The sequence below is a fragment of the Taudactylus pleione genome, unplaced genomic scaffold (assembly GCF_031769625.1).
Source record: "Taudactylus pleione unplaced genomic scaffold, aTauple2 ptg000086l, whole genome shotgun sequence".
NCBI classification, from domain to species: Eukaryota; Metazoa; Chordata; class Amphibia; order Anura; family Myobatrachidae; genus Taudactylus; species Taudactylus pleione.
Genome location: NW_028284488.1, coordinates 27,109,512 through 27,129,443, shown reverse-complemented (window position 1 = coordinate 27,129,443; position 19,932 = coordinate 27,109,512). Strand labels below are relative to the sequence as shown.

Below are 19,932 nucleotides of genomic sequence, written 5' to 3'. Positions count from 1 at the left end.
ATCAGATGCAACCACACCAGGCTTGGCTTTCCCTGACATGGTCTCGTCTGATGCGACCAGTCAGAAGTGCCCACTAGGCGGCAGCGGGAAGCTAATCTTCCAGCAGCCGCCTACATCAGAGGGACCTGCTGCTCCCTCTGCAACCATGGCTGCCCCTCCAGTGTGTCCCGTTCACTGTTGGCCACAGTGATTAGGCATCCGGCGGCACCCCCTCCCAATGCGGCTGCAGGCTCCAGTGTATCTCGATCCCTATTATTATGGTATACAGTGTTTAAAAAAATATTTATTTTTATAAAATCGTGTTGGAAAAGTTTTAAAAAGATGTTCTTGACCTAATTCAATCATAAAAAATTTAAATTTCTGAGCATTTTTTGGAAAAAAAATTGTCAGTTAAGTGGTTAATACACCATTGTGACAAAACAAGGGGCTAACCACCAATCCATGCCATGCACCTTGTGTTTCATAGTACTGTGACACATTCAGATACTTTTATAGTCCTGGTTTTTTTACAGACTTTACCATTTAGCTTATAGAAAACTGTTGCATTTCAGATGTAGGACTAAGTGACCTAGTCAGTATTGTTATTAACAGGGTTGGACTGCCCCACAGGGGTACAGGGGATATCTGCAGTTGGCCACCACTGCCTCTAGATGTCAGGTTCTAGACCTCAAATTATAGATTGTTACTCTATTAGATGCAGTTACCTGGTGGAGCAGGACCAGTGATCAGCATGGGGGCTTGATTTCCTTCTATAGAAACTACACCTAGCTTGGCCTAATTGGCCTAATGGCTAGCCAAGCATCTGTGGGGGCTGACCACACCTCCTCTGGTGGATGGCCACACCCCTTAAGCATGGGCCCCTACCACTGCATGCCCCGGAGGGCCCTTCATGTCCCAGTCCGACACTGGTTATTAATGTTGTGTATTCTGCTTTTTATAGGTATGTTATTACATTACAGGACTGGACTATCTGGCAATCCTGGCAAATGCCAGAAGTAGTGATGGCCATATGGGTCAGTCCGGTCACCTGAAAGCCTGGCCGAGCAGCACCACCTCCCAGCACTCTATGAGCAGGTGCGTGGATAGCCGCACTGGGCCCAGGTAAAGGGGACATGGCCTAATCAGTGTTATCACTCCCCCCACAGGCACTGGAGTCTCCCAGTGCAGCCCAGCACACAGCACACAGTGTGCTGGGCTGCTGTGATGTACGGAGGGGGGGGGCGCACCGGGTCAGGCCCCCTGGTGGGCCCTTCCAGCAAGCCCGGGCCCAGGTAATTAGTACCCCCCCCTTTCGGGGCCCCTGTCTATGAGTGAGGTAACTCTGTCCATTGCCACCAGCTAAATACAGGTTATTTAAATTTATCAATTTAATGTACTCATACAGCCAGGCTATTGTGTGTGTCTAAGCCACTTGAGATGCTCTGATCCCACCCTGCAGCCTAACACTATTCTGTGTGTCAAAATAAAATAAAAAAATAAATAAAAAAATGGCAGCTGCTCAATCAATCTGGTAGTACTTTTCAGGTTCAAGAATATCTCTGAAGTTCTATTACCATATAGTGTTCATATATTGTTGCAAGTATAATTCAGTGTGCTGAGGAACAATAGGGGGTTAAACCCCCCTCCCTTTTCTACTATTCTGTGTGTATTGGAAGAGCTCCCAAGGAATATAAGGGAGAAAGTTGATTTAATCTCGAGGAAAAGGACTGACTAAAGCTGGCACATCTTTGCCATCACTCGGCTGATTGGGTTAACTGCTACCGATCACATGAGTAGTGTGTACTGACCCCCTGTGACTCCATATACACTGAGCTAGAAATAGCTCATTGTGTACATTCCTCTATGGAATTGGGAGGTCGGCATCTAACATATTAAACAGCACATAAAATGCGACATCTCTTTCCGACAGTTACAGTTACAGCTTTAAGTCGTTTAACAGCTAACGCTCCTGCATACGCACCTGTACAATTGTATAGGTGTGTATTCAGGTTAAGAACTAATACTCTTATCACTGGTCATATTGGGAATGCAATTTTGATATTTACGCAGTTGAGCGTCTATCGGTTAACTAAGTGGCACTGCGCATGCATCAAGATACATTACTGTTGTCGCTTGCAGAGATTAGTTATTTGCAGTGTGATTGACAGTCAGGGAGTGTTTGGGGGAGGTAATAGGGGAGCGGTAGAGAAAATGCAAGTGTGTCACAACCATTTTCAAGGCATGTCGCAGCCTGCATCTGCGATTCTGTATACAATAAAAATGGCTCCCACATCTCAGTACACTCGGCCCTTCTGTGCAACCATAGGGTTACTTAGCAGCCCGATCATCAATGGATCTACAACCAATTCTGCATCATTGTATGCAGATGCATGGATTTGTGAAGGCACTGGGGAGAAAAGCAAATCTAGGCATCTGCGACATTTGCATAATTTTGCACAGGCGCTGCATACACAGACACAGCAGCATAAGCGTCCATCTCTGAATCAGGCTCTCTGTACTCACCTGGTGACTGTTTATCATGCTTGTTATGCTGCTAAGGTTACATATTATTGAAGTAAACCTTCTATACTAAACAATTATGTGTTGCAGCTATATCTGGTGTCAATCTGAATGATCTAAGGAACCCAGGCCCTGATTCAGAGCCGGACGCTCTGACAGAGCGCTCGCTCTGAATCTGGGCCAGTCTTTTTTTTTTTTTAGAACGGCCTCCTGGCCGCTCGCATAGCTGTGGGTGACCACCCACAGCTATATCGAGCGGCCAGGAAGATGGTCGCGATGTTCAAGACCATCGCGACCATCGGGCTTGCGATGAGACCCTTGTGGTAGGGTCTCGTTGCCGCAAGCCCCAGAGAGCTTTCGGCTCAAACAGAGCCGAAAGCTCTCCCATGGGAACGCCTCCGTCTGGGCAGCCACCCCGCCGACCTGCCCACCAAAGGGGGCGTGCTGTCACTCAACATTGACAGCACGCCCCCTTTGGTACGAGACCCGGAGTGGCGGACTACCCTTCGCTATCCGGGTCTCGCGCGTGCGCACGATGGAGCCAGCTCCGTCGTGCGCATGCGCTCTGGGCCACCATCGACCCGGTTGCGAGCGCTCAGCGCTTGCGACCGGGTCTGAATCAGGCCCCCTGTTCCCTTACAAGCATAGAATGCTGTAATTTAATATTAAAGATAAAATTCAGATACTTTATGTATATCACAACACATGCTCTCATGGCTTATCAACTATTGGGAAAAACTAAACTGTACCCTAAGGAAAACAATATTAGGATTTGTTTTTTTCCAAGCTGCCAGTAAGCCAGTAGGCAAATCGGACACACTACATTAAAGAAGGATACTGTCTACCTACTTATGCATTTATTACAGACAAGTTTCAGGTGCTGATTACTAATTACAGTTGGAAAAAATAATGGTTAATACAGTACATTTGCAATAGTGATCAGTAATTAGCAAAATTAAGTAATTATTGATTTTCCATACAAATTAATAGCATTAGGAGTCACTTACATCAATATAGCAACACATGAAATATCCATTACTAGTAACATGTTATATTGTTTGGTTAGAGTAGTGTTTGTATGAATTGGGTAAGGATAATTTTTTAAATATATTGACAATGTTTATGGTTGTGCAGTTCACAATTAATTTGTATGTATTTAGTGCTGGCCAATAACAGCTTCAGGGGTCTATTTACTAAGCCTTGGATGGAGATACAGTCGACGGAGATAAGGTACCAGCCAATCAGCTCCTAACTGACATTTTTCAAACCCAGTCTGTGACATGGCAGTTAGGAGCTGATTGGCTGGTACCTTATCACTGTTTACTTTATCTCCCTCCAAGGCTTAGTAAATATACCCCTCAGTGTATTAAGGATACATTTTATTAGCTGTGAATAATACCACTTGTGCTTACTGAATGAACTTTAAAATATATCAATATACTTAAATGAATTAATGTTGACATAATAGGAAGGTATAAACCAGGGGTATTCAACATGTGGCCTTCCAGGTGCTGTGAAACTACATATCCTAGCATACCCTGCCACAGTATTGCTATCAGGGCATGCTAAAACTGTGGCAGGGCTACCTGGGATGTGTAGTTCCACAGCACCTGGAGACTGAATGCTGAATACTCCTTGTATACACAGTTTGAGTTAATGGATTTACTGTTATGTCTCACAGCTTATTAACACTTAAAGCTTTCAGGCATTTCAATAGCACAAACAGATTTGGGGGCTGATGTTGAGTTATGAGCAATGCAAAATAAACAAGTAACTTTGCACGTGGACAAACCATGTTGCGCTGTAAGAGATGCAATGCAAATACATTTATGTATTATACACAGTTTAGTCACTTCTATGTGTTTTAATTATGCCGTTAATACGCACATTTTGAGCGAAAAAGATGCTCGGCGTGGCCGAGTAGCACGGAGCCTGGCATGCCAAATGGGACTATTTGGTATGTTTGAAGCAACAGAAAGAAAGGAAACATCTGTAGGACAAGCTCCTCCCAAATCTAAATTTCTTTGCACATTTTAAATCTGTCCCACCTGCAGTGCAGCATGGTTTAGCCCAGGTGCACAGTTACTTGCTCTTTTTTGCTTTGCTACCAACTCTGAATCAGCCTCTTTGTCAGTCATGTTACACCTATATTGGCTGTACACTGAGCACTATGCAACTATAAAACTGATTGCTTCTTTTTTTCCATCATGACACAAAGTCCGACTGGCTAATGACTCCCATAACTGCTTGTGGTCTCTTCACTGCACCACAACTGCCCTACCAAGCTCACTGATGACCTCCTCTCAGCCAAATCCAGAGGCCACTACTCTATTCTCATTCCCGTCCACCTCACAGCAGAATTTGACACTGTTTACCACCCCATCCTCCTGCAAACCATACACTCCGTTGAACTCCATGACGCAGCTTTTTCATGGTTCACCTTATACTTGACAAACAACTACTTCTCTTTCCCTTCACCCACCTCTACCTCGTCTCAGCTTCCCCCTTCTCTTCTCCGTTTACTCCATTTCCCACTGTGACATCAGCTCCTTTGGGCCCCGTTACCACCTATGTGCCGATGATACCCATATTTTCCTCTCTTATCCTGATCCCTTCACTCCAGTCCTTACCCATGTCACCTCCTATCTGTCATCTTTCTCCTGCTGGATATCACTGTGCTTCCAAAATCTCTCTCACATCCAGTCCCCCTCCCAATCCTGCCATTTCCACCTCTGCAATATTCCCAAGATCTCTCTCTTTCTCACCTTGAATGCTACTAAAACTCTTATCCCCTCATCATATCTTGCATCGACAATGGCTATGTACTCATCTCTGGTCTTCCCATCTACTGCCTTACCCTTCTTCTTAACTCTGCTGCCCTTGTTTTTTTCTGTCTCGTCACTCTACACCCCCCCCCTTTAAAACGAATTTACTCATTGAAGTCTACCGCCAATCTCCTCCTGATCAGCAGCATGTGCACTCCTATACTCTGTTCCTCTTGCTTTGCTCTCTTACGGGTTTCTTCATGAAAGCTTGGAGAGAGATAAAATTGTGAGATAAAGTACCAATCAGTTTCTAACTGCCATTTTACATGCTGTGTTTGAAAAATGACAGTTAGGAGCAGATTGGTTGGTACTTTATCTTTCACAATTTTATCTCTCACCAAGCTTTCATAAATAGACCAATTTATGTCCACCCACAGCTCCTCTAGATTGTAAAGGGCCCTTTACCTTTTGTACCTTGTACAGTCAGGTGCATAAATATTGGGACATTGACAGAATTTTCATATTTTGGCCTCTATTCACCACCACAATGGCTTTGAAATGAAACAAACAAGATGTGCTTTAACTGCAGACTTTCAGATTTAATTTGAGAGTAATTACATCCAAATCAGGTGAACGGTGTAGGAATTACAATGGTTTCTATATGTGCCTCCCACTTTTTAAAGCACATCTTGTTTGTTTCATTTCAAAGCCATTGTGGCGGTGAATAGAGGCCAAAATATGAAAATTCTGCCAATGTCCCAATATTTATGCACCTGACTGTATATATATGTATAGTTATTTTCTTGTCTGTACCATTTTGTATTTTGTTATATCTTTTACTTCAATGCATTGTGCTACAGAGCCCTTATGGTGTCATTTATATGAAAGATAATAGAGTACAGATGTGTCCTGCTACATCTTTGCCGATCACACTACAAACGTGCGCACGCATCACGCCACACGATTGCCCGCAGCAGCATAAGCTATGGCACGCTATGGCGCGCACTGCGATTGCACCATGCATTCCTATGGAGGCACATCTGCGAAAGCAGTGCGCATATCTGCTCGCGGGCACACGCCTTGTTCGGCGCGATTCACTGCATGCGCAGCAAAGATGTAGCAGGACACATCTGTTAAGTATGCCATTGCCTAATCTATTTATTATTATTATTATTATTATTTACTGGCTTGAAACCATTTTCATACTGATTTCAGGGGAGGATTAAAATGTTGTCCCCTGTGAGGGGAAAAAAGCTCAATTGTAATATTTGGGTAAGAGTGCATATACTGTAATTCCGTCTTACAAATAAAATAAACCAAACTCAATTTGTTCGTCCTTAACAAAAATGATGACTAGTCCTTAAATCACAATTTTCAAGACCAACAATTGAAACTAGTTATGTCAATCTGTATCAAGAAGATTTTGACTTTTGAGAAAACAAATTCAAAGGCAAATCTCAAAACAGAACATAGAAAATATTCACATGTAATACTGATGCATGTGAAACATATGCACTGAAAGTTACATACTTGTTGCTACTGTAGCAGTGATTTTAATCATTTACATTACAAAACCACTACAGAACCTCAACAGTTTGTTGGACAGATATATCTTGGGGCAGAATTGTAAGTAGAAGCAATAGAGGATTGGTGAGGATAAAGCTTATCTGGCTAAGTGAAGCACTCTGAATATATATGCATGCAAATAGAAAGCGCTTTAAACTCACAAACACATTAGCAGCACATTGTATATGTATTTCTAAGCCATATGTTTTGCTGCTGTTACGCCGCCTCAATTGACATTAGCTACTGCTCTTGCATTTTGAGAATATAATGGGCTCTCACAGTCTGTATTTATCTTCAAACGCTCAACTCAGGTCAAGACCTCTCCCAATCAACCAATGCAGATGCAGACCCCCATTCTCTTATTTATCTGACTTCTGTCCCCCGATTAGTAGATCATGAAGAGAAGGCACAGTGACCGCAGCTAGAGAGGTACTTGTACAGAGTTAAGTAGGATGATTCAGAGGCAGCTGCAGAAGCGCTCCCAACTGCGTTTATTGGTGGTTCGCCCATCTGTGACTTAATGCAAATATTAAGCCTTTCCCTTGTGTACATCCATGCATCCACATGTGCAAGGACAGAAATGCCCACTTTCAGCATCCGTACACACTGAAATACCGCCTGGTGCATCTTTAGACACACCATCGGTCGATCCATTGAAACTTACACCTGCCATATGGCAGGTGCAGTTTTTCCATAGGAGTATGACGTCCTATGTGAACAGTTGAGCAGCTGTGTATGCAACCACTTTCACCGACACGCCTGCAACACTTCCATAACATGCCCAAAGAGGCGGTTTAAGAGCGGAGGGAGCCCGTGTGCAGACTACTCTGTGTGGGCGCACTCCTCCCTGTGGTGCAGTAAACTCTGGAACTGTACCAGAGTCTCCTGCATATGCACAGGTCTCAGATAACGTGGTGTCATGGTGCAGGGTGTGCGGTGTGGGTCCCCCTGGACACAGGTCTTCTGTAACATGGCATCTAGGTACATGGTGTGCGGTGTGGGTCCTCCTTGACCCAGATCGCTGGTGACATGACGTCTGAGTGTAGGGTGTGTGGCGTGGGCCCTGCAGGACCCAAGGGCCTGTATAGACTGCACACCCTGCACCCATTTTACATATGCCAATGCTTGCTCATAAGATTGAACATATCCATTCATGCGCTCAGACACATCCCTGTCAACGCCCAGGAATGCCCACTACATTTTCAATACAATTCAACTTGTGTGTGTCTGAAATCACAATTGTGACTCTGGGCCTGATTCAGAGCCGCTCGTAAGCGGCCGCTCGTTCGTTCCGAGCGATGTTAGCCCAACTGCGCATGCGTACGGATCGTTATACGCATGCGCTAACCAGTCAGTGCGGCCGAAATTCATGTGCTCGCAAAATAGCGAATGCCTGATAATTTCAGTGACAGAAAGAGGCGTATGTGGGTGGTAACAGGGGAAGGTGCTTGAAAATGGGGAGTGGAAATCAGAACGCAGGCGTGCTTAAAGGTCAAAACGGGCGTTTTATGGGTGTGCATATTTAAAACAGCAGCGTCATGGACCACGTCACTGGGTTATTTTATAGTCAGAACTGCTCGCACAATTGTGGTAGCAAACACCAACCCCAAGAATAGCGAGCAGTTCATACCCTTGTCGATGTACTCGATTAATCTAAAAAATAGCGGACATGACGTAGGATGCGAGCAGCCAGGGGGCGTATTTTCCCAAAAAACGAACACAAGTTTTGTTCGCTCGTTCAGACCTAGAGGCGTGAACAGACCGCAAACAGCGAACGGTTCATTTGAATAGCCACCCCTAGTTTTTGAACGAATGAACGCAAATAGCGAACGGCTCTGAATGAGGGCCTCTGTTCAGACACAATCAGTGGTGCAACTAAAGGTGCGTATCCACTAGCAGATAGTGGAACGACAGTACAATTACAACATTGTAATCATACAATCGTTCCTCATCCCCTGTAGTGACTACACTGAACTATATGTCGTTCAGTGCAGGCTCCCTCCCTCATCCCCGAATATGCCCATTATGTCGTTACCGGCAGATTGACCGGCATGTTCGGGAGATGATTGATGTGGAAAACGACCAGCGGGAGCGCGCATCGCTGGTCGTCTTTGACATTTTAATACCCGATTTGTGAATGATTAATGAGCGATTGAACGATAACGATGTCATTATCGTTCAATCACTCATTTTAATTGCCTAGTGGATACGCACCAATAGATACATGTGCAGAAGCAAAAAATCGCTACACTGTGTCCAACATCAGCAGTGCATCCACCTCTGAATCAGTCCTAAGGAGTCCAGTTGCTGGTAGATTGACATAGGTATTTATTTAAGTGGAGAAAGTGGTTAAGCATCAAGTTAAATGCTTTAAAATGTATGATACCACTGATGAGGAATGTAGACACCAAACTTCATATATGTAGTTTAAGAATTTGATGTGAAACCAAACCCTAAATATTTTAGCATAGTAGAGAAGGATAAACTTTTCTGACTCCTTTTCTTGAATGTCAGAAAGGCTGTTAAGGATTCTGCTGTATCAAGTGGAAGAACAGAACAACAATTGAATTAATAAAACTAAACAGCCATGCCATCTGTAACTTAGTTGATATACCATTTATTGTTTAGCAACTTTACCATTTTAACTGGATCCAATAACGAAGTTGTTTCACCAACTGCTAAGCGAACCGGGAGGATTTTTCTCTAGTTAAGCAAAGTCCTAATGCTTGCAACAGATTAAACTTAATTGTAAGGTCTCGAACCATTTAATGCAGGGAATTACTCAGCAGATTCTCCCTGATGCCTGTCATATTTCTGTGAAAATCCAATTCATATGCCTACTCACTGACTTTAATCAATACATCGATTGTGTTATTAGTAACAATGTATGATGTGTGTTTTTATTACTGTCTTTCTTTAAAATGTTATAGTTTTATTAACTAGACAAATCATAAAAAGATGATTTTCATTATTACACTTTTTTTGCTCAATATATATATATAGATGCCAACTTTGCTTTGGTGCACTAGGTCATGTAATATTATTGGTTGTGCATTCCCTATATATATGAAAAATTGAGACATTTGAAACCATGTTATTACATATTGGTGTTTAGCATGTATTTGTCAAAGAGTACTACAGTAAGTAATGGTCATTATCTAACTGTTAAATATTAAAATATATGTAATGTCAATTCACTTTGGGGTTTAACTGTTTCAAATTAATTTATTTATCATCTATTATTTTTATCTACAATTAATTTTCACCTTTATATACCTGCACTTGTATCTGACTAATTTTATTAACAGAAAATTGGTAATGTGAATATAAAAACAATCCCCAACTGAAGTAAAGATGGGTACCCATACCAGAGTGACAGATGTTTTTAGTGTGTATTATACAAAATCCTGAAAACCTGGAACAGCTACTGCCAGCCATATACTAGTTAATCTTGGAAGAGGACTACCAAGCACTGTCAATAAAGTGGGACACACAACATAAAACCACCAATTGTTTATGAATCCCTTTTAATTACTGTATTAAAGATAATTCACTAGGATGCTACTTTTGTTATTTGTGTCACTCTGTGCATGAAGGATTAGTGATATTTGGGCAGTGAAATCAGACGCAGATGTAGTCTTTATTCTAGCACCCTGCATCTGATATACAGTAACTTGCGTGCTAGAAGCACCAGAGCAGAGAGTGACACAATAGGCAGTATAGAGGAAATGCATTGGTTGTGACAGGTGCATGGTGGGTAAGGTATATTTACCCTTCAGTATTAGTACCTGAATGTGACGTACAGTGAGGATGGAAGTACGTTTCCATGCCCATACAGTCCACCAAAAAAAGAAACTTGTTCCATCGCGGGCTGCCTTCGCTTGCCACGCTTAAGGCGCGTTGGCTGGCTTCGCTCTCCACAGGTTTATATTCCCCCATATCTATGTCCACGTGGATAGTAGGAAATGACGTTGGACAGTAACTGATGACGCCAGGGTACAAAAACTGAAGAGGATCTATCCACTTCCGTGCAGGGTGCTAGAATGAAGACTAAGATGCATATCCTTTTAAATCATATGTGCCTCTTTAAAATTGTTGAAAAACATTTAATTTGAGGGGTATATTCCCTACCTAACACTGTCTTTTTCTCAAGCTTTCATATTGCATTCTATTCATTGTATTGAAGTTAATACAATAAAAATATTTATTTTCTCATCCACATAATATTCAAACTGGGAATAAAGAAATTACAAGAAATTAGTGTGCAAAAAAAGAAATACCCTTGCACTGACTACCTTTCGACTGAAATCCCTGCTGAGCTCCAGGGGACACTCATCACACCAAGGAGTCTCTATTCCGAGACCGTCAAAGTAAACTAAGTTTGCTTAACTCTCTGTACTGAATAATTTCTTGGCAGGATTTTTCATCTGCATGTTAGATCAGTGTGCTAGGCTCAAAAAGATGGTGTCAGCCACGTGCTGTAACAGGGCTCAACTTCATCCTGTGCCGGCCATATCCCCAAAGGGCATGATGTCATTACTTCGCGTAGAGGCAGTGGGGCCGCCAGTACTGGTAAGTGCAGTACTGGCCAGAGCATCCCGAGGGTGCTCCAATCGGCTGCTCAGACTGCAGTGCCTATCTGAAGGACGCTTTGGGTGGCGCTGCAGCAATGATCCTAGCTGCAGGGTGGCGTTTCAAGCATCCTGCTAGCAAGAACCAAGGGCCATGCCTCGGCAACGGTGCCCCCCACAGAGGCCTGTGCTCAGTTCAGCAGCACCGCTCACACATCCCTACTTAGTGCCCTGTATCAGACAACCGATTAATTCACTGACCAAGCTTAAAGATAAGACCGGGCTTAAAGATAAATTGCTCAGTTCAGGAAAATTTTTAGTAAAAGTGATTGCAAGAAAGAGAAAGTATTGAATTATTGACTAGTGTTTTCTACTTTCGTGAAGCAACAGTTATAAAATATGACATACTCTACTGCAATGCACTTACGGCCTATGTCTTTAATAATCACAAACCCTTCTGCTTTTTTGTCATAGGAATGTCAGATATTGTGCAACAGTAGCAAAACACTATTTACCACAGAAAACCATTAGACCGTATATGGAGGAAGAAAAACCACAATGAGTTTCAGTGATGGGGCAACAAGGCTTGTGGTTATGATTACTGTGTGTAGCAACCATTCAAAGACCCTATCACAGACATTTTTATGTTCATTGCACACTTATACCACTTTCACACAGCGAAAAGTAAAAAACCCGGGTTTTACCCGGCATTTGAGGCACAGGTTTTTTTGCCAGTCCCAACCTGTAGACCTCTTCACACATAAAAGCAAATTGCCAGGTCAAGCATTTGGACCATATAATTTGTGGATCAAACCAGGTATTTATCCTGTGTGAAAGGGTCAACCTGGGTCACAATTCCCGGGACTTCTACCCTGGTAAAAAGCAGGGTCGAAGTCCCGGGAATTTTGACCCAGGTTGACCCTTTCACACAGAAAAAGGATCCGTGTTGATCCGCAAACTACCGGGTCCAAATCCTTGACCCGGCAAATTGCTTTTCTGTATGAAAGGGGTGTTAGTTCATTTTCATTTTCCAAAATTATCAGTTACTAGTTACATCTAACTTAATTAAAAATAAATGGAACTGTCCCAATGGAAGTAAAGCAGTTTCTTCTAAAACTCAAATTTACAGTTACATAAAGGTAAAACAAAAGTATCCAAAACATTTACCAATATTCTCTCTAACATGAATATTCTGTAAATTAGATGACAAAGTTAAAAGCTTAACTTAATGAGAAATTGACTGTGAAAGGCTCCAGTGAGAATCTGCTGTTCAGTGCAATCCTGAAAATAGGATATCCCTCAGCAAATTGTGTTTTTGTCACTATGGGAGCCATTCAATTATAAACGTTGGCTGCTATGTGCCATTCCAGAATGGCACATTGTGACCCGCATCACAGCTAGTTTTTCTTCACACCCCATAGAGGTGTACAGGAAAACTAACAATTTTGCTATAGTACAGGGCAAATATGTCAGCAGCTGAACAGCGCAGGGATGTTCCAACTTCCTTAATTGAATCAGTCGCTATTATTCCCAGGTCAGTGAACTTATACGGAGCAGTGCTTTCTACAGTCAACAATATTTGATATTCCAATAATTCAATGTTTATGTTTTAATAGCAGTAAAGAAAAAAATTAATTATTAATGTCAACCAAAACAATCAAACAAGTTAAAATTGGCAAGCATGGATGGCAATAATAATATATGTGTAAAGATAAGAGGAGTTATGTTTAAATATCAACTGTGAAATACTTGCTTTCCTAAAATATCAATAGTTAATTTATTTTTCTACCCAGAATCAGCACAATACAGAGTTTCAGCCAATTCATGTCCATATAAAAAAAACAACAACACATAAACTTCTCTTAATGATGTTGTCATTCCCTTTAGCTTGATAATATATGCAAATTGCCATTTCCAATGGCTTTGTCACTGCCCTGTAGAAGAAATCTAAAATGAGAAAAAGCAAAAAGGAGGACCATAACAACATGAATAGACTAGAATTACAATCAATATGCATTCTGGCACTGATTTTCATTGATGGCACAGTGATGTATATCAATATATTGTCCCTCAGAAAGACTACACTGATCTTTAATGAATGAATGGAATGTGCAGTACAGTAAATCTATGTTTCAGTGCACTTTATATTACATGATCTCTCACTGCCATAAATTCAGTGGCACCACTGCAAAATAGCATATATTGTACCTCTGTTAAAAGACAGAATTGAATATAAATCCAATACGCTAAAGTTTATAGAATTATATAACATAGAATATCCGTGTACCTGCCAGTTTGAGATGTACTATATAGTAAGGAAAAGCATCAATGGATTTCACCACAGCATTCAAATCTTTAATATGCATTAATGTCATGCAACTAATCTCTGCAGTATGAAAGTGTAGATAATGATTGATTGTATTTTGTATCTATACATGTGCAGTATACAAGCTATACTAAAATATTATTTAATTTAAGTGTAAATAATGTTACAATTACGATCAAAAACTCCAACATATTTCACAACTAACCGCATATAACCACATGGATCCTTAAAGAAAATGTGTAATCCAAACAAAGGATGCTATAATACAAGCTAACGCAAAAACAGTAAATGCAAATAGACAATAAACTATGTAACAAGTACCCACTATATAACGGTAATACCTAGTTATGCAATACAGTTATTGGTATAAATATTGCTCAGCTAAAATGTAACCATGTATAAATGTGATACACTTGTTGATAACTACTGTATTAATGCTTTGTGGGGGCTTCTCACTAGTGAAGAACATGGCCCCGACGTTATACACACAAGGCATGGCCCCGATGTGAGCACTATGCAGCAGCATACAGAACTTCAGCACCATGGAGAAGGCTCAGGGAGCTGTAATGAAACCACGGCTAATCCCACAGCCGCTAGGGCAGGAGCCTGGTCACCGCAATGCATAGGCACTGCTACTGACTGAGAAGGTACAGTAATACAATCAGATCCCCCTATGACACCTGTATCACACACTAAAAACAACATAATAATGTACTATTAGACTAGCAGCAAAGATGTAATGCCGCAGGCGTGCCGCCAATACCTCCTTCCCTATTCTATAAAAATTGTGAGATCTTATAAGCATTCAATAATTAACCATTTCCCACTGAGCAGGAGGCGACTTCCCAGCCCTGATATGTGGGTATCTATTTAAAGAGACAGGATCCCGGAACAGTGTAGGGCTGCACCTCTGAGTGAGAGCCGTCAGACTCATCCATGCAGAACGGGGGCACGTCCCAGCATCACACCCTCTGCTGCCACCTATGTATGTAATTTCTATATGGGTATCATGGGTTACCCAGCTCATACATACATTCACCAACAGACACGGTGACCGGGGAGCTAGAGGGTGACCCAGGGACGGATAGGTTGCAAACACACACACACACACACACACACAGCGTGTCACGTCCTTCAGGAAGGGGGAGGATGTAATGGTTCGGGGGCCGGGGAATGAGACTGGAGCTGTCCGCAGATCATCAGACATATTGTGACGGGGGATGCTCCGGTGTGAGCAGCGGAGGGAGTATCCCCCGTCACCGGCAGAGATAATGACATGCATAGTATATAACATGAGAGAGAGAGAGAGATGCCACCATGCCTTAGCGCCGGGCGATCCGTCTGACTCCCTCTCGGCAGCTCGTGAGCCCTGGACATGACGGCGGCGATCTGCTTCCTCTCCTCCTCGCTCAGCCGGCTCATATCAGCCTCCATTCCAGCGGGGATCTGGGCGAAGCCCCCTTTCCCGTCCGCTGCCATCCCCTCTGGATATCCACCCAGCCCTTCTCCTCCCTCTACGCTGCCTTCGTTCCCCATGACACGCTAGTGCTGAGCTGTACGCGGTGCCCGGGGCTCGGATATATCACCCCAGCCTGTAATCTAGCTACGGAGCGTATCTCCCCCGTCTCCCTTATAATCCTACGCTTCTTCCTCCATAATGACGGGCTCCGGCGTTACTGATCCTGGCTGCCCGGCTAGAGAGACCCAACCACTGCTGCTACTAGTCTCCTCCTCCCGTGTGCAGGGAGCATGCTCGGCTCCGGCAGGTGATCAGCGCATCACCACCACTCACACACTCTCCACCGGCGTAAGGAGCGAGGCGGGTGAGCGGGTTTCAGGGACTGCTGCAGCCACAAATGTAATAGAGTGACCCTTATATGTGTGTAACACTGCGGCACTAGTGGTATCTACAGCCAGCTCAGTTATGTCTACCCCACGCCTTATAGTGTGCAAGGTAGAATAGAGGTTTTTGTTCACATTCACTTTTCATTATACTATACCTTTTTCAATGTTTATAGCGAGATCTAGATAATGGCAAATAAAATTTAAAAGAAACTATAATGATTTGACTTCAGTCAAGAACAAATCCAATATTGTTTAACCCAGTAAAATAGCAAGATGTGAGTACCATATTAGTAAATGTATTAAAGGGAAAATGCGACCAGAACTCAGAAAACTGTTGGAGTTTTGTCCCCATTTCCATATGTACCAAGCTCCGGAATACGTTACTTTCCGGAGCTTAGACCCTGTGGGCAATGCTATATATAGATGGTGTTGCCCATTAGAAACCTGTGAGTTTCTTGTGTTGTGCCCTGGGAGGGATCCAATCTCTCCCAGCATCCCCCATGGTGCGCACGTCTAAAGATGCATGTACAGAGGGACTTCTGGGTCATAAACTCAGAAGTCTCTTCTTCACAAAGGGCAGCAGTTTTTGGAAGAGCAGTCATTTGGGATTGTAAACGCAATTCTAGGTACATACCGGCATTATTAACACCAGTATGTACCCAATAAGTGTTGGGATGTACCGCATCCGAAATGCGATGCGTAGTACATCTCTCCCACCACTACTGGGCACATAATGTAACCAACCCTAAGAACTAGCGTTTGTATGTCATCACTTAAGGTGCAGATGGACCCCCTGCATTGACTCATCTGTGGTGTAGAGTCTAAATGGGTATGTTGTTTGCTCCAGTAACCACTGCAAGGAAGTGATGGTGCTCGTGTTCCAGAAATGACACCCCCACCAAGTATGATAGGGAGCAGCTATCCCAAAGTAAGGGGCCTATGCTTATTTATTCCGAGTAGTGGGGAAACTGCAGTTGCCACATGAGTATCAGTATTTTGATAACATGGCAAAAAATACTTTAATGTAGAAGACATCAATATTAAATCGGTCACATCAGCCATCCCCATATTTCTCAATGGAGACAGCAATATTAAGCTATTTAATGCTCTGAAAAGTTTAGCTTTTTGGAGCTTGTCTTTGTTAGTTAGCACCATCTGAAGATGGTGTTAGCCTGGTTTCCCCAATGGGGAAGCCCAGCTAGAGAGGGATCTTCCCCTCCCTTTTCACCTTTTTGCTAAGTGCATGTACGGCCTTATGGCTACATATGCATAGTTGTATGTCCAGCGGGTCCCTAGAGTACAAGGATGGGCCTGAGTACTGGTTGTGTGGCTAAATCATGGAGGCATGTGACATACTACGAAAAAATATGAACAAACAGTATGGGCATGCTGCACAGGAGGGCGTCGTGCACCCTTCATTCAGAAACAGATCCTAGATTCGGGGGATCTGCAAATTCCCCCCCACACACAGAGAGAGACTGCTTCAGCTCCAGCAGCCTCCCTAGACTCTCCGCAGACCAGTACGCAGCAATGTGTGCCTGTCTGGGGAGAGACACTGCTGCCACTGACCGGTAAGAAGTACTATGGGGGAGACTCTGGTTCCTCCAACAAGCAATTAGTAACTCCCCTCTTGGTTCCCCTGATGGCCATGTTATTCTCACACTGCAGGACGCTGCACAGTTACAGTATATACCTGGGAGAAGAGCCTTTACAGAAGAGCCTTTACAGCTCTCAATGCTACACTGTTGATAAAAATATAGAGGGACATACTGTATAGCAACAGACTTGAGTTAAGACTGTAAGTACAAAGGTGCTCTCTAAAAGTTTAACCAGATATCCCCACAGGTTTCTATACATAAAGTGAGTTGTGTTGTAGTCTCCTACCACTACCTACACAAAAGATACTCTCTGAAGTTGTTCACCTGATACTTAGTTTCATTTAATTTTGTCTTTACTGGAGAGCATTGTGACTTATTTTTTTACTCACAACATTAGTGTCTTCATCATCATCATTTCCATGCCACACACCAGCATCACAATCCACACGATAACACACACCAATAATATACATAGGTGCAGCACTTTAATTCACCCCCCTCCCCTGATCTATAGACCTACTACCAAAAGATATGACACCACCAATTAAAACGGCTCCCAACCATCAGTTAATTACCTTACAGCACACCCACTCCCTCTTTCAAATTAGCATGAGAAATAATTTCTTATTGGCACCATTGTGAGGTGCATCATTATTTTTCTGTACAGATGTGACCTCCTTCCAAGCCTTGAAGTTTTTCTAAAACACACATTCTCACCTGATTTTCAGCTGCATTCACCCTGTCTACCAGCAACTTAACAGCTAACTACTACCAGGCTACAGTTCCTCTACGTCGTTGTTCTTTCCAGACAGACCAGCCATCATCAGCAGAGACAGTTCATCATCCTGGGCATTGAATTTATTGTGGTGTGTAGCACAATAAGTGCATAGACTGTTCTCTCAGTCTATGCAACTGCCTTTCAACCCTTGCATTTTTTCTAAAGCACACATACTCTCTTCATTTGTAGCTTTACTACATCCTCTGCAGCAAAAAGTCAAAAAAGGGAATGATTAAAAAAAGTGAAATGTTGAATATCCAAGGTTACATTACAAACATGGTAAAATGTTCTGTGCAACTTGTTGTAAAACAAAGATGAAGACCTTAGGTGGCCATACACAGTGAGATTCAAAAGTTGGTCAGATCAGTTGTACGATTTCCCTTGAAAATTCTTCCCTTAAGATACAGGATGATTTGGATTTAAAATGCAACTATTTCACATAAGACCATACGATTTGATCTATCACATCACATAATGTGTGTCAATTCCTACACGATCAGTTGAGATCTCTCTGCAAAACCATCTGATCTGCGATCCAACTAGACGACGGCGGGGACGCGCATCAGGGTCGCAGAAGACTCAAAATACAACTATTTTCAAATGATTGGTCTGTCCAACCTGTAGAAACTTCCCAAATCGTGTGATCAATCGTCCCGTGTATGGCCACCGTTAATTTACAAGTGGCTGTAAGAATTTCCAACATAGACATGTAAATGCTGAAGGTAGAGATGGGGCATCTGGACAACATTTGAAAGCAATTTCAATTGTGAGAAAACAACATCTTTATGCATGCTGCTGTAAAACAGAACTCAAATACTGATACAACTAAAGAAAGACAAGTACAGGTAAAGAACAGCTTACTTACTGAATGGCCAAGATTCATGCTGCAGAAACAAAATTTGGGTTCCTGATAGAGTTGCAGGTAGTTAGTTTCTGTTTCAGTTATAGCTTTTGTAGTCAGTGGCGTCACTGGGCTGCCCCCAGAGATTTTCCCTGCACTGGTGGCTCCTACTTAGTGACTGCTAGCCAGATGTTACACAATAACATCACAGTGCAGCGCTTGGCTCCCTGTCACTGAGGAGGAGCCAGCATTTTGGTGTCACCCCCCCTGGATTATGACACCCGGTGTGATTTGCATCACCTGCACCCACCAATTAATGCCACTGTTTGTAGTTAAAGTACAAAGGTGCATACTGTAATGGTTCTGTCAAATGTAAATTTACTAAATCTTTCACATTTACCATACAATTTAATGAATATAAAATTTTGTTCCTAACATAAAGCAAATTATATCAAGTTTCCTAATGGGGTTTATCAGAACCATTCCTGTGTCTCGCAAATGACGAAAACTGTCTTAATCAATTGGAGAAAATCTGAAATAAGAACTTAAAAAATCCGGAGTCTTTGTCATTTGTGTTGAATCCTATGATATAGCAAACTATAATTAGCTAATCTATATAAAAGTGAAAATTTGTCCTTCTGTCTTTCTATACAAATCCACAGTTTACAAGCCACGATCGTGAAATTTTACATAAGGGAATATTAAAAAACGGCGGAGGCAACTAAAAAAATTTGAAATCAAAATGAATTACTATTAATTTTTAATTAATGAAAATCCACAATTTTTGCATAGTATTCGCCCTCTACAGGTCAGGTACGGAATTACAAAAGGATTTATCTTATCTACTATTTTTTCTTTTGTATCTTCTCTACTACATCGAAATTAATTACTGTTAATTTTAATTAATTAAAAAACATCATTTTTGCATAGCATTCACCTTCTACAGGTCAGGTACGGAATTAGAAAAGGATTTAGCTTATCTACTATTTTTTCTTTTCTACTCTACTATATAAAAGCAAAAATTTGTCCTTCTGTCTTTCTGTCTTTCTATACAAATCCACAGTTTACAAGCAAAGATCCTGACATTTTACATACAAGAATATTAAAACATGGCGGAGGCAACTAAAACATTTTTAAATGGAA

At 42.2% G+C, this 19,932-nt stretch overlaps 1 protein-coding gene across 2 annotated transcripts in view; it reads right to left on the bottom strand.

Moving 5' to 3' along the window:
* The window catches only part of PCLO (piccolo presynaptic cytomatrix protein), a 345,027-nt gene extending 329,764 nt beyond the window's left edge, over nt 1-15,263 (bottom strand). For both annotated transcript variants that reach the window (XM_088468800.1, XM_088468802.1), the window contains exon 1: nt 15,049-15,263. In XM_088468800.1, coding sequence (XP_088324926.1) covers nt 15,049-15,263 — 215 coding nt within the window. The remainder of the gene's footprint in view (nt 1-15,048) is intronic.
* Between the last annotated feature and the right edge of the window lie 4,669 nt (nt 15,264-19,932).